Source organism: Leopardus geoffroyi, chromosome C3, assembly GCF_018350155.1.
Source record: "Leopardus geoffroyi isolate Oge1 chromosome C3, O.geoffroyi_Oge1_pat1.0, whole genome shotgun sequence".
Lineage (NCBI taxonomy): Eukaryota > Metazoa > Chordata > Mammalia > Carnivora > Felidae > Leopardus > Leopardus geoffroyi.
In genome coordinates, this window is record NC_059338.1 from 90,011,866 (window position 1) to 90,027,674 (window position 15,809).

General features: G+C 38.2%; 1 protein-coding gene across 5 annotated transcripts in view; it reads right to left on the reverse strand.

Annotated features, from left to right (window-relative positions):
• COL14A1 (collagen type XIV alpha 1 chain) overlaps nucleotides 1-15,809 on the reverse strand; it is a 213,351-nt gene that overhangs the window by 154,004 nt on the left and 43,538 nt on the right. For all 5 annotated transcript variants that reach the window (XM_045453805.1, XM_045453809.1, XM_045453810.1 and 2 more), the window contains exons 6-9: nucleotides 6,223-6,378; nucleotides 5,266-5,385; nucleotides 3,738-3,902; nucleotides 568-729 (exon numbers count right to left, since the gene is read on the reverse strand). In XM_045453805.1, coding sequence (XP_045309761.1) covers nucleotides 568-729; nucleotides 3,738-3,902; nucleotides 5,266-5,385; nucleotides 6,223-6,378 — 603 coding nt within the window. The remainder of the gene's footprint in view (nucleotides 1-567; nucleotides 730-3,737; nucleotides 3,903-5,265; nucleotides 5,386-6,222; nucleotides 6,379-15,809) is intronic.

Below are 15,809 nucleotides of genomic sequence, written 5' to 3' on the forward strand. Positions count from 1 at the left end.
ACTCCATTTATGTAATTTCAAAATGGAAAACATTTAGAGATGGAGAACCGATTAGTGGTTGTCAGGGGTGAGGGAGAGGTTGTGGGGAGGGATAAGTGAATGTGGCCATAAAAGGACAACAGGAATGATCTCCATGGTGATGGAAATGTTCTGTGTTGTGGCTATCAATGCTAGTATCCTGACTGGGATATTGTATTGTACTTTTGTTACGTTACCATAAGGGGAAATGGTAAAGTATATGTGATCTCTCTCTACGTTCTTTCTTAAAACTTTATATAAATGTACAATTATCTCAAAACCCAAAGCTTAGTTAAAAAAAGCAAACAAACATGATGGTCTAAATGCAACACCATGGAGAAAATTATCTAGTGGTTAAACTATTCCTCTCTCAGTGGGATGTCAGTATATTCCCTTTTCTACTCTGATGATTCACGTCTTAGGGGAATAAAGGACTCTTTTAGAAAGTCAACATAAAAAAATGGTAAGAATTGTCATAATCCAAGATAGACTTTTGCACAGAGTAATATCCACATGCATAGAATGACCGCCCTCTGTTCCTTGTTTTACCTTTGATCTCCCTGTCCTGTTCTTCTACCCGGGAGCAGACTGTCCTCGTCAGGCTCTCCACAACTGTGTGCATCAGGTCAAATTCAGCGACATTGTACACGTGAGTGCTGTCTGGTTCAGAGGCAATCTCCCGCAGTTCATTCTCATCTGCGTTTTTCACCCCTTGTGTGGAGGACAACAGGGAGGGTCGTGACATTCATGCCCCATTTGAAACACCAGCCATCAGTGCCCCCCACCTGCAATCAAAGCATCTGCTACTTTAAAGAGGTGCATCTTATGTTAGAGTGTTTTGTAAAAGTCACCTTCAGAGTCTCTTTTAAATGATTATATCCTAATTTTGTTCAGTATATCTTAGCAAGAAGATGTATTAGTGAAATTAACATTTGTCTTGCATGAATATTGCCAAAGCAACAGTAATTAAGCCAGCTTTCTGAACTATCAAAACCTTAGGTTTAAATTTCTATAAAATAAGTTTACTTAAATTGAGAGCTACTATTGGAATAAAAATTATATACATAAAGGAACCGTTCTGATTATTTATAGTATTATTATATAGCATTAAGGGAAAGCTTGGGGGCAAAACAATTTTTTAACATATTTAAGTACAACTGGCTGACTAGAAACCACTGCAATTTTGCTAATGCAAATAGGGAAGCTCTGGTTCTCCCACAGTGTTTGTGAAATTCCATTGCTACAAGTCAAGCCCAGTGCTGGGTGTTTAGAATGCAGCAGGGAACAGAGGGGGACAGAAAATCCTCAGCCCCCATGCAACTTTTCCAGTCTTTCTTAGCAGCGTATGCTAACACTTCGAGTGTACCTGCTCTATCCTGGGAACTGCAGTGTTTCATTTACATGAACATATTTAATCCCCACAACCAACCCTAGGAGTCTGGCACTATTGTTTCTCCCATTGTATGAATCAGTAAACTGACACCCAAAGGGGTTAATTAGCTTGCTTAAGGAAACACACCAGTCAGTGGACAGTTGGGATTCCCAGGTAGTCTAGATCCAAAGTCATGTGCCCGTAACCACTTTCTCATGCTGCTTCTCAGAAGACGACACATTAAAATGAGTAAAGCATAAATAGAAAAGGTGGGCACAGGGTTGGGTTTTATGGGTGCGGAGGCAGATTTCTCTTCCCCAGTCTTCAGCAAACAAGGAGCCTTTCTTTACAAATCCCTGTCACTGTAATCATCTAAGTGTACTTTCTTTAAAAAAAGGTACTGTGGAAGCAAGGAAGAGAGATTACCTAGGGCAGCATGAATTACTTCTTAGATGCCTGGCTGTACCATGTAATTTATTCTCTAACCTCGGCATATTAAGTGACAAAGTGCTGGCTATCTCCAAGCTATTTGCTTCAGGGGGTTATAAGATAATAAATACTAATGATTTCCAGGTAATTTCCAGAGAAAAAGCCCAAATCACATCTGTATGAGGTCACTGAAAGTTTTGTTTAAAAACTCATGCATTCATTACCAATAAGACAACAGGATGGAAACTAAACACATAAATTAACCCCATTAGTTGGTCATCCAAAAGGATTTCCTCTGTTGGACAAAAGGATAAAATAAAAAATAAAAATTAAGCAAATTTCTCTGATGTTTCTTGCCTGAAGGACTTCAACAAAAGCTTCTAAAATGTATAGCTGGGGTACCTGGGTGGCTCAGCGTATTAAGCATCTGATTCTTGGTTTCAGCTCAGGTCATGATCTCACGGTTTGTGGGTTCGAGCCCCATGTCAGGCTCTGCACTGACAGTGTGGGGCCTGCTTGGGATTCTCTCTTTCCCCCTATCTCTGCCCCTCCCCACCCCTCTCTGTCAAAAATAAGTAAGCATTAAAAAAAATTAACAAAAATGTTTAAAAACTGTACAGTTGGATCTGTGTCCACAGGAGCACAATAACACTGAGTGCATGAAGAGACAATGAGCTTCATGTCAATAAAGCTTTTAATGGCATTTAGGTAAAACCAACAAGTTTGTATTTATATAAGAATATTTCAGGGAGGGGCGCCTGGGTGGCTCAGTGGTTAAGTATCTGACTCTTGGTGTCAGGCTCAGGTCACAATCTCACAGTTCCTTCATGAGCTTGAACCCCATGTAGAGCTCTATGCTGACAGCATGGAGTCTGCTTGGGATTCTCTCTCTCTCCCTGTCTCTGGTCTTTGCTCGCTCATGCATGTGTGCACATTCTCTCTCTCCCTCTCTCTCAAAAGAAAATAAAAAGGAAAGAAAAAGAATATTCTAGGAAAAAAGAAAACCCTGACAACAACAACATATATATTCTGGGGAAGATAGCCCTAAATCTCTTCTCTCTCTCACCTTTCCAAACTAAATAGTTTGTTGCAAACAGCTTGGAAAAAAGAAGAAAAGGTCATGATGACTTGGAAGGAATTTGTCTTGTAAGGATTTTGCGCGGCTCATCTCTGCGCCCCAGCACCCACCACAATGGCTGATACACAAACTTCTTGAATGGAACACTCTTTAAACCAATTTCCAGTAGAAAATCTAGGAATGGGTCAGAGGAATTGTTGCTTGTTTGGGGATTTTGTTTTGCCTTGTTTTACTGTATTTTATTTTGCTTTGTTTTGCTTGGTCTCTACTTAGTAAAAGACCTTGCTGCTGCCAAAGAGAACGTAAACATTTTAATCAAGAGCAGTGACATCATCTAAATGTTTTGCAGTTATTCTGAATGTGTGCCATACATCTCCTTTTCCATGAGAATGATATCTTATAAAGAAATAATACTGCATAGCTAGAACTTCCTGCTTTCTAAAGAGCTGTGGGACTTTAATTCCGCGAAAACAATGAACTGGTTTCTCCCTATACTACCAGAGAAAAGACCTGCATCAAGTGGTATTAAAGATAAAGCCGTCACTAACTAAAAGCTAACAAACATGTGCCTAACTTTTCCATTCCACTTGCTGCTTTTCACAACACTGTATCGACGGTATCTCACCCAGAGAGCCTCGCACTGTAGGGCACATGAAAGTTCCCACCATCTTACGTGGAATCAAACTGGGCTCAGATCACAAGACTGGCTCCCTCTAGAGCCAGGAGTAGAAACTAGCCAGGTCTTCTGGCTTTCAATGAAGTGCACTTTGCATTATATATTGTTTTAAGTGGTTGTGTGTCTGTGGCCATGGTGGAAACAGGACCATGAATAGCACATACCTATGGCAAACAGTTCTACACCGGATTCACGAAGGTTTCTGGATGGTGGGATAATGTCATCTTGGGATTTGCCATCTGTGATTAAAATGCCAATTTTGGACACTCCAGTCCTTGCTCCTGCTTCTGGTTTAAAGCTGTTCTCAAAAATGTAGTTCAAAGCAAGACCTGGGGGAAAAAATAAACACACACCAACCATCTCTAATAAAAAGCCTTCCAATTCTGCAAAATATAACAATAAGATGAATAACTTATTGAGCTACAAGAATATTTTACTAGATATGAACTTTCATCTTCCTGTTTACAATGACTCTTTACTCAACAGATCTGATGAAAAATATAACACCAGAATAGAGGTAAGACAAATAACTGAACACTCCATCATTTCAGTAACTAGCATTTATAAAGAATATTAAATTCATGGCCAATACACATTGGGCTGAAGAACCAAATATTCTCTTTCTCTCTTTTTTTAGGGATAGTGGGGACAGATCCAAAATGATCATTGAATTCCTGACTTTTGAGTGGGACACTTTTCATTCAGAAAAAAAAAAAAAAAGAAATACTGCAATATTGTTATAAGATTTATGTTTAATAAAGTTTTCTGTTGTATTAACAAAAAGATTATGCCTCAGATTGGCAAAGAAATTATCAAGATTTCAACAGTTTACTTAAAAGCCACTGACAGCATCAATACTGTTTAAAACAATCATGTACGTTGTGTGTCTATAGAAGAAAATAGCATGTACCAAGGTTAAAACCTGTGACAACCTCTGTGGCTGGAATAATTATAATCTCAATATTCTTACACTCCTTTTTTATCAAAAATACCAGTGAGCCAAAGATTCACAAATATTTTTATGATAACTACTTATGGCAAAACAAGGCCAAAGAAAATACCTTCCTTGAAAATAAGGTAGAAATTTGTTTTTGTTTAAATGAAGGGGTGGCTGGAGGAGAAAACAGGTGAAAAGAAGCGAATGAATGGCAAAAGCTAGAACAGCTGGCAAAGACTGTCAGCCTTCAGGATCATTCTGTCTCCTTCTGGCCCAGCCAAACCATTCTGGGGATATTATATTCATACAGCATAAAAAATGGGGTGTCTGGGTTTTAATTCTTAATGCTGAGTTTGAGAAAAGAGCCATTTAAGAAGTTTAGATTTGGGGCGCCTGGGTGGCGCAGTCGGTTAAGCGTCTGACTTCAGCCAGGTCACGATCTCGCAGTCTGTGAATTCGAGCCCCGCGTCGGGCTCTGGGCTGATGGCTCGGAGCCTGGAGCCTGTTTCCGATTCTGTGTCTCCCTCACTCTCTGCCCCTCCCCCGTTCATGCTCTGTCTCTCTCTGTCCCCAAAATAAATAAACGTTGAAAAAAAAAAATTTTTTCAAAAAAAAAAAAAAAAAAAAAAAAAAGAAGTTTAGATTTTAGTTTGATTTAGAAGCACTATGCCAAGCCTTACAAAGTGGCAGAAAGAAATAATGAAACTAATCTTTGGCAAGGTATGTTGATAAAACATGAACTGAACAGAACATACCTGTTAATGTATTTCCTCCCTTGTATGGTAGATTCCGGACAGCTTCGATGACCTCATCTTTTGTGCTAAAGGCATTCAGGTGCCATTCTATTCTGGGGTCACCGCTATACTGTGCAAGACCTGGTAAAAAAGACGAGAAAGCCCACCCACAAATGATGAGTTATTCAAAGATCTAGTGGACTGTTCGTGAAACTAGCATAATAAAGGGCCTGATCTTTATAACAATTTTTTGCTCTGCCTCACTATGTATTTTCAAAGAGAACTCTTGGCATCAATTTAAGGAATTGGTTTGGACATATCTTGGGGCAGGAGGAATGTACATAGTTTCTAGCCATTTAGAAGTGAGCACCTAATTAGGCACTTGGTATTTAAAAAACAAATCTGATTGTATTTGTAGATAAATGGTCTAGATTTATTGGTTCATTTTTATTCTCAAAGGAATGGCTTTCCTTAATGGCTATTTAAAAGTGGAACTATAAGACTGTATATGATAAAGTAGACATATTGCTCAAAGATTCATAACATTTTTTGTGTTTTTTTTTTTTATCTTGGCTGGAATTAACTTGGCAAAGATTAGTTTGTACTATAAGACTATTTCCAATTTCCAATTTTCTTAGTTCAAAATTCCACTGGATTCAGCTGATTCTTTTAAATAAAAATAAAGCTTATACCTGATAAATTCTTAAACCAGCTGCAACTTTAGAAGTTATTATTATTAGGCAGAGAAGATTTTGACTTTTTAGGAAATTAAAATGTGTTTAATGATTAACTGAATGACAGCGTCATTCAGCATAAATTAGCAGGAATAAATATTTATTGATCCAAACTTGCGCTCTTGGGAATATCATGATAGTTGATCCTGGAATTCTGGAAGCCGCTCTGTAAAAAATTTTTGAAATCTCTTATGACGCTTCCTAGCAGATTTACACATTATTCTGCTAATAATGGAACATATACCAATCCGCGTCTTCTCTGAGCCCACATTGAATGCTGTAACCAGGTTCTCCAAGAAAAGCCGAACCAGTCTGAAGTTGAATCTTCCAATGCTCCAGGAACCATCAACCAGGATTACAATGTCAGCGATAGCTGGCGTTTCACAGAAAAACTTCACTTCTGCACAGCACAAACCAGAGAAGTACATCACTGCTGGAACTTTGAAAAGAGTGATTCTATTTTACACCTTTCAGATAACTTAGTGCTAAGAACACAATAAAGTTCCTATGAAAGCAACCATGTTTTTACAACTCTTCCCTTAAATGCATTCTTACTAGGAAAACTTGTGGTTACAGCTGGCAGCAGGGCTAATGCTCTGGAAATAGTTAGCAAAACACTGGCAGGTTCACACCGTCCTGGCAACTCAAGACTTCTGTGTATTTTAGAAAGTACTGTCTGTGAAAAATCATCCAGATTTGGGTTTTAGCCTGTAGATTCTTTCCAGGAAAGGTCTTAGCAACCAGTGTGGGAGAGTCAGCACAGATGGGAAGATGGCCAGAAAGCAGAGAGGCGACTCTCCTGGGCTGATAAGTGTGCTGGCGGAAGTGATAGAAGAGAAACACAGGCTTCCTGAGTCCACAGAAAAGTCGCAGCCATGCATTTAATCTAAGAAAGATACACAGGGAGGGTTTGTGGAAGAAGAAAATTGGGAAAGGGCCCAGGAGTTTACCCAAATTCAAATTCTTTCGCATATTTTCTCTATGTAACGGTAAGATTTTGTCCCTAAAAATCACTTCGTAATTTATCTTTTTAAATAGCTCAATCAGGCTTTAGAATAAGGAGCCAGGAAAGGATGCCCTGCGGCCAGACTGCTACACTCTGAGCTTTACACCCAGGGAAACTCTCAGCTGGCAGTGATCTTTGCGACAAAGCAAGAGCTGTCTGATGGAGGGTGGTCTGTGCTTGACTAGGTGAAAACCACCACTTAACCGTCACACAGAGCCAAGATACTAACATATCTTTAGTGTATTTCAGAACCCTTAGAGTTTTTCAGTATTGGTAGTACCTTCAGTGGCATTGATTCATACCCTAGTTTGTGCTTTCAAATGGGCTGCATAACTTTGCTCAATGTTCATATTAAGACTGGCAATCACGAATAGTGGGTGCATGTTTCTTCGTGACCATGTCAACTTCTTGAAATTGTCCAGCAAATCCCTATTTTGTTTGTAATCTAACATTAAAATGACAATAAAACAATATTTGAAATACATTCATATAATGAAAACCAAAACACAGAAGTGATTATGAATAAATTGAATATATTTTCCCCCAGAGGAAACATAATCAACCTATATGGTTGAAGTAGGCAATTCAGTATATGTCCCTAAGCCTACCAGGCTACATTATGCTAAAAAAAAAAAAAAAAAATCTTGTTTTCCTTTTCCCCCCAGACATAAATATGCATGGAATACCTAGATCTTTTTACCAGAAGGGAAAAAAAAAATGTATTTGCCAATGAAATAATCAGATACTCATTATGAAAGCTCAACAGAACAGCTCAATCCAAAGTTTATATATTACATTTTGGGGCACCAAATCTCCCTTCCTTAATAACCAAATACAAAGCTACTATACTGAAATATTATAGTAGTATTGCCAGAAGTCATGGAATAAAAATTATTTTAGTTTTTGGAAATAATCAAGGAAAATTAAAATCTTTTGAAGCTTTAAGAATCTCTTTCTCTCAGTTTTTATGGGGGAACTTCAAATGGAGAGTCTTTTTCTTTAATTTCCAAAACTATTGGTGGATACTGTTTTACTTTTTAATTAATTGTTTGGGTACATTGTATATAGGGTCTTTCTTAAAAAGGAACAATTTCCCCCTGCTCATTTAGAAGAGGATGATGAAAACTGGTATTTTCTATTTTATAATTATTTCCAATAAAAATTTTCTATTTATTTAGCTCATTCAAGTCATTTTGACCTGGAGATATAAATTCTATATGGATCCAAAGCAAGCAAAAAAATTAATTGACTATACATTAGAAGATTGATAAATTTAATGATACTAAAATTTTTAAAGTGGTTCATCAAAAACACCTTAAAGAAAATAAAAAGACAAGTTACAACTGGGAGTAGACAAGTACAGTATAGGAAACTGGAAAAGAATCAGTACTGAGAACAAATAAATCATGAATAGACAATAAGAATAGAGAATAAGAAATATATATGAACAATAAATGAATGAAGAAAATATTTAACTACATTAGTGATCACAGTAATTAAAAAATCAAGATCACAATGGGATATAATTTGTGCTCATTCAGTGGGGAAAAATAATAAATTAAATACTATTTAGAATTTCTCCAAAGATAATGAAATATTTGCAAAATATGTGTGCTGAAAATTATACTACTGATAGAAAAAATAAAAGAAGATATAAATAAAAGAATAGGTTTACCATGTTCATGGACTGAAAAACTGAACATAGTAGAGATGTCAATTATCCTCAAATTGATCTACAGGCTTAATGTGATTCCTACCAAAATCCCAGAAAAGTTTTGTTTGTTTGTTTTTTAGAAATAGACAAGATTATTCTAACATTTATATGGGAAGTCATAGACCCTAGAATAGCTGAAACAATCATGAAGAAAAGAAGAGAGTAGAAGAAACCATTTTACCAGATATTGAGCCTATTGTCTATACAGCTATAGTAATCAGTACATATGATATTTGAGAGGGATAGACACATATGTCAATGAAATGGACAGAAAAGCCACAAATAGACTCATACACATATGCTCAACTCTATGATTTTAAATCTAAATATGATTTTATACAAATGTGCAAAACTACTTCAACAGATGGTGCTCAAGCGATTGGACATCCATGCAACAGATGATGATGATAGACAAATGATAGATAGATGATAGAAAGATGGATAGATAGATAGATAGATAGATAGATAGATAGATAAAACTTAACCTAAACTTCATAACTTATATCAAAATTCAAAGTAGATTATCAACTTAAATGTAAAAAGTAAAAATTACAGAACTTGGGAACAAAATAGAATGTAGAGCAAGATAAAGAATTCTTAGAGTTAAGAGACTCTTAAATACAAAGAACAAACTGAGGGTTGATGGGGGGCGGGGGAGAGGGGAAGTGGGTGATGGGCATTGAGGAGGGCACTTGTTGGGATGAGCACTGGGTGTTGTATGGAAGCCAACTTGACAATAAATACATTAAAAACAAACAAACAAAAAGAATGTTTAGAGTTGATACCAAAAGTACAAATCCATAAAAAGAAGTCAATAAATTTGACTTCATCAAAATAAAATATTTGTACTCTGTGAAAGCCCATGGAAATAAGAGTAAAAGAGAAACTACAGACAGAGAAAATATTTGCAAACCACACCTGACAAAGGATTAGTTTCTAGAATACATAAAGAACTCTCAAAACTCACTAGTAAATACAACCAAGCAATCCAATTAAAATATTGGTAAAATACTTGAACAGATATTTCACCAAAGAGAATATACTGATGGCAAGTAAGGACATGAAAAGATATTCAACATCATCAGCCATCAGGGAAATGCAAATTAAAACCACAATGAGATTTCACTATGCATACCTATCAAATGGCTAAAATATAACACAGTGATAATAATAAATGCTGACAAGGATGTGTAGAAACTGATCACATACATTGTGTCATGGGAATATAAAATGTTATAACGATTCTGAAAACAGTTTGGCAGTTTCTTTTATTTTTTCTTAGTTTTTTTTTCAGTTTGCTTATTTTGAGAGACAGAGAACATGCAAACAGGGAAGGGATGAAGAGAGGGAGAGAGAGAATCTGAAGCAAGCTCTGTGTTCTTAGCACAGAGCTCAATGTGGGGCTCAAACTCACAAACTGTGAGATCATGACCTGAGCTGAAATCAAGAGTTGGAAGCTCAACCGACTGAGCCACCCAGGTGCCCCGCAGTTTGGCAGTTTCTTTTACACATATATATAAAATTCCTCTGCAACCCAGCAATTGCACTCTTGGACATTTATTCCAGAGAACTCAAAAATGACACTCACACAAGAAAAAACTAAATTAAAATGTTCATAGCAGTTTTATTCAAAAATAGTCCAAAACTGAAATTAGTCCAGCTGTCCATCAATAGGTTAATGGTTAAACTGTGGTAGGTCCATACTATGTAATACTACTCAGTAATAAAAAGGAAAGAACTTGGGCACCTGGGTGGCTCAGTCAGTTAAGCATCCAACTTCCGTTTAGGTCATGACCTCACAGTTCTTGGTTCGGGACATGCATTGGGTTCTCTCAGCACAGAGCCCACTTCAGATTCTCTATCCCCTGTTCTCTTTGCCCCTCTCCCATTAGCGCTCTCTCTCTCTCTCTCTTTCTCTCTCAAAAATAAATATTGTTTTAAAAGTTAAAAAAAGGAAAGAACTATTGATACACACAACTTAAGTTAATCTTCAAGGAATTATCCTGAATGAAAAAAGCCCCCTTCCAAAAGGCTAGTTATTTCACAATTCCACTTATATAACACTTTTTAAATTAAAAAAAAATTAGAAATTGAGGACTGATTTGTGGTTGTTAAAGGTCAAGGGTGGGAGTGAGAAGGAGGTAGATGTGGTTCTAAAACGACAACATGGGAATCTTTATGGTGATACAATTGTTTAGCATGTTGACTATAGTTATGGATACACAAACATACATGTGATGAACTGCATAGAACTAAACACACACACACACACACACACACACACACAGACATGAATAAGTAAAATTGGGGAGATCTGAGCAGCTATATTGTATCAATGTCAATATGCTGGTTGTGATATTGTATTGTAATTTTGCAAAATATTACTACTGAGGGAAATTAAGTAAAGGGTACACAGATTTTTACTATTCCTTATTATTCTTGTGAATCTACAATTATCTTAATAAAAAATCAACTTAAAAATTATACATAACAGGGGTGCCTGGGAAGCTTAGTCGGGTAAGCATCTGACTCTTAGTTTCAGCTCAGGTCATGATCTCATAGTTTGTGAGTTCTAGCCCCACATCGGGCCCTGTGCTGACAGTGCAGAGCCTGCCTAGGATTCTCTTTCTCCCTCTCTCTCTGCCCCTCTCCTTCTCTCTCTCAAAAATATTAAATAAACACTAAAAAAAAGTTTTAAAAAAGGCATACATGACAAAAATAATGTATAATACTACTATGTATAAGAAAAGATATGTACTTTGCTGGTAGAAATGTAAATTGTTGCAAGCTCCTCAGAACACATGTTTTGACATTTTTTTTTCTTTGAGAGAGAGAGAGAGAGAGTGTGTGTGTGTGTGTGCACGTGTCGGGGGGGACGGGTGGGGAGGGCAGAGAGAGAAAATCTTAAGCAGGCTCCATACTCAGCACAGACCTTGACACAGGACTTCATCTCGGGACTGTGAGATCTTGACCTGACACAAAAATCAAGAGTCAGACGTTTAACCAACTGAGCCATCTGAACTCGCCTGGGCGTTTCCTTCTAAAGCTGAATATTCGCCTATGTTTCCACCCAGTAGCTCTCTTAACTCTATACCTGAAGGAAATGCTTGCACGTGTACGACAGGAAGCAAGAAGATGTTTGGCAACAGCACTGTTAGCAATAGCAAAATCCTAAAAACAATGCAAATGCCCATCAACAGAAGAGTGTACCAATAACTGTGGCATAATGAAATATTATATAAAAGCAAACATAAATGAGCTATATTGAAATGCAACAATCTGGATGAATCTTAGCAACATATTTCTATTTTGGTAGGTAGCAACATTTGGTGGGGGAAAAATAAGTCCCAAAAGATTGCTATTAGCATGACATCTTTTTACAAAGGTAAAAATAACTAAAATAAAAAATACTCTTTTTAGAAGTATATATGGATGCCAGGGGGGCGCCTGGGTGGTTGAGTTTGTTAAGCGATCGGCTCTTGATTTTGGCTCAGATAATGATCTCACAGCCCCAGGTGGGGCTCCAAACTGGGCGGAGCCTGCTTAAGATTCTCTCTTCCTCTCTCTCTGCCCTCCCCCAATCACATATGGGGGTGCGCATACTCACTCTCTGTCTCTCTCTCTCAAAAAAAAAAAAAATTAGCATAGGTAGAACAAACTATATAGTGTGTGTCATGCTTAACCTTGCCAATAAGTGTGTCTCTGCCAGAGGCAGATAAATGATCAAATACTTGGGACAGGAGGTAGTTTTAAAACTGTCATGCTCAAATTCAACAATCACACATCTTGGGGTGCCTGGGTGGCTCCCTATCTGACAGTTAGGTACATCACGATACTAAACGTTAAGCCCTCTATTCTCGTCTAGTGATGTATGTCATAACAGCTCTATGAGACACATACAATTATTCTCAGTCCCACTCCAGGACGAAAAGTATGATACACGCAGCTGAGTGATTTTCTCAGGGGAGGTCACACAGTGAAGGAGTGGCAAACCCTAGTAACATGTCTTTAAAATCTAAGCTCTTAGGGGCACCCAGGTGGCTCAGTCGGTTAAGCATCCAACTCTCGATTTCAGCTCAGGTCATGATCTCACAATTCGTGGGTCCAAACCCCACATCAGGCTCTCTGCTGACAGTGTGGAGCCTGCTTAGGATTCTCTCTCTCCCTCTCTCTCTGCTCCTGCCCCCACTCGCATTCTGTCTCTCTGAAAATAAATGAACAAACATTAAAAAAATTATGAAATCTAAGCTTTTAGCCACAGGGCTATACAGACTTCTGTGAGGTACTCAACATTATATAAATTTAGAAAGTAGGGGAAAAAGTCTTCAAAATGGAGCAGTGTCCCCACAGAACTTCCTCCTGCTGTGACATCCACAGCTAGTATGTGCCATTTGCAAACATTTCCAATTGTCCCTCTAAAACTTTTGCCCTTCCAACTGTAAAGGCACTTAGGACCTAAACACCCCTTTTGAAAAGTGTCTCTTTAACAATAATTTTATCCCAATTTTACTGTGCTACTGACATCATGGTAGAACTCTGTGTTGAAAACCAAAGTTAATTCAAGCACCTCTACCTGTCCGCAGGGGCTGTGCTCCAGGCCAGCTGCTCCAGACAAGGTGCAGAACTGAACCTTCCCCCTCCACCACTGCCCCAGAGTGCTTAATAAAAGCTTTTCAGTGGATCACAAAAAAAAAAAAAAAACCCAACAACCCTGAATTAGTATAAATCAGTCTAGTCTAAACTTGTTTATTAATTTGGTATTATGAGACTAATTTTCTGGATAAAATGTATTTACTTATTAAAAATGTATTTAATATTTACTACATATCAGGCGCTGTTCCGGGCAACCAGGAACATACAACGTTCTTGCCTTCCAGCTGCTTAATTTCTCAGTGAGGGGGAAAAAAATCTAACAAGATAACATAAATTCAGATTTTTTTAAATCTTTATTTTTGAGAGAGAGAGAGAGAGAGACAAACAGGGCATGAGCAGGGGAGGGGCAGAGAGAGAGGGAGACACAGAATCCGAAGCAGGCCCCAGGTTCTCAGCTGTCAGCCTAGAGCCCGATGCGGGGCTTGAACTCATGGACCATGAGATCACATCCTGAGCCAAAGTCAGACACCTAACCGACTGAGCCACCCAGGCACCCCAAATTCAGATTTTTTTTAAAGTGCTTTATAAAAATAAACAGAATCAGGGGGCACCTGAGTGGCTCAGTCAGTTAAGCATCTGACTCTTGATCTCAGCTCAGGTCTTGATTTCAGGGTTGTGAGTTCAAGTCCCACACCAGGCTCTGCACTGGGTGTGGCACCTACTCATAAAAACAAAATAAAACAACAACAAAATAAACAGAATGATATAAAGAGAGTTGTGTATGTGTGTGGGGGGGGGAGGTACTACTCTGGTTAAAATGACAGGAAATTACAAGTTAAAACTCTTCCTTTTATACCATATTATTCTTTTTGTTCTAATAGCATTCAAATTAGTGACCTAAGTATGGTTTATATAGAAATAGGTACAATGTATTTACGGATAAAAGTATTCACCAACATAGTTAATGAAAATAAAAAAGAGAGAATTGCTAGAAACTGCCTTTTTCTGCCAGATAAACTCCTATTCATCCTTCAAAACCCAGGTCACACTTCACTACTTCATGCAGCTTTTCCAACAGTCCTCAGATAGGACTCATTATCTGCCCCTCTTCACTGTCTCTGTATTTGCACATGCTTTGCTGTATTCACAGTGCTGGACTAATACGATTTGTTTCCATTTCTGCCTCTCTGACGTGACTGAACTCATTGAGAGATGAGAAATTTGCATCTTATCTTTCTATCTCCTTTGTCTGGCTCCGCTTTTGGCATGAAGTACATCAGTGAATGGGAACTACATTGAATTGTGTTGTTAAAAAGGAATACCTCTTCTCACATAATTTATACCTCTGGCAAAGCACTAGAAAAAAATGAATGACGACAGCCCAAACGTGGTCTCTCCTCCCACCCTGGTGCTCTATCACGCTGGGAAAGTTACTTAGGGATCAGGGATATTGTATCAGGTTTGTCTGACTTGCTACTTTTCCAATGCTGGAGGCCTAATGAAAGGACAGCATGTACTATTTTTACTCATATTATTTGAATATGCACTCAAAAAACTCTCATGATGATTTTCGCTACAACTGGTCAGATTCAGATTCATTTAGTGGCTTCAAATTATTTTTTCTCTGCCGCTCGCAAAATACGTAGCTAGGCCATTCATTAACCAAGACATCTGAAGGAAAACTGTGGTCACAGAACAATTTTTCACTTAAGTCTCTCATGAGGGTAAGTTCAGATTTCCAAACCAAGAGCTCATTTCCAAGACTGGCTTCAGCTGCATCACTGAAGATTTTTTTTTTAAGAGTTAACAGTATTTTACCAATGGTTCTAAAAAGGGCTTTTCAGTACATAGGCACATTCTGATTCTGGCAATACTCTTGGGGGTGCCACTGTCATCCTCATTTTTCAGAAGAGAAATTGAGGTTCAGAGAGACAAGTGAATGAATCAGTGGTTTCTGCACAGCCAGGGCTGGCTTGCAGGTCTTCCAAAGGTTTGGTCCATGCTACCACCGCCATAGAAAATGTGCTCACCTAAGGCAACATGGATGGCCACTGGTTACCTGTCACATTAATGTTACAAGTGGTCCCTCTAGCAGGTGAGCAACAGAAGCCTCCTGTCAGCTGTGTTTGCTCACATTAATCAGAGTGAGCTTAGCACTCATTTAGTCCAGTCTTGGCAGAGGCTTACCTTTCAGAGCATCCCTGACAGATGTCTGCCCTATCTACGACAGCACCCCTCCATCATTCTCTTCTTTTATTCTGTTTTTATTATTTGTTTGTGGAACTTCTTACTTCCTAGAAGTTTGTTATTTACTGGAATGGTTAATTTTATGGGTCAGCCTGATGGGTCCGCTGGGTGCCCAGACATTTGGTTGAATGGAACCGAATGTCATTCCGAGTGTGTCTGTAAGGGTGTTTCAGGATGAGATTACCATTTGAATCTACAGCCTGCATAAAGTACCTTGCCCTCCCCAATGTGGGTGGTCCTCATCCAATGCACTGAAGACCTGAACAGAACA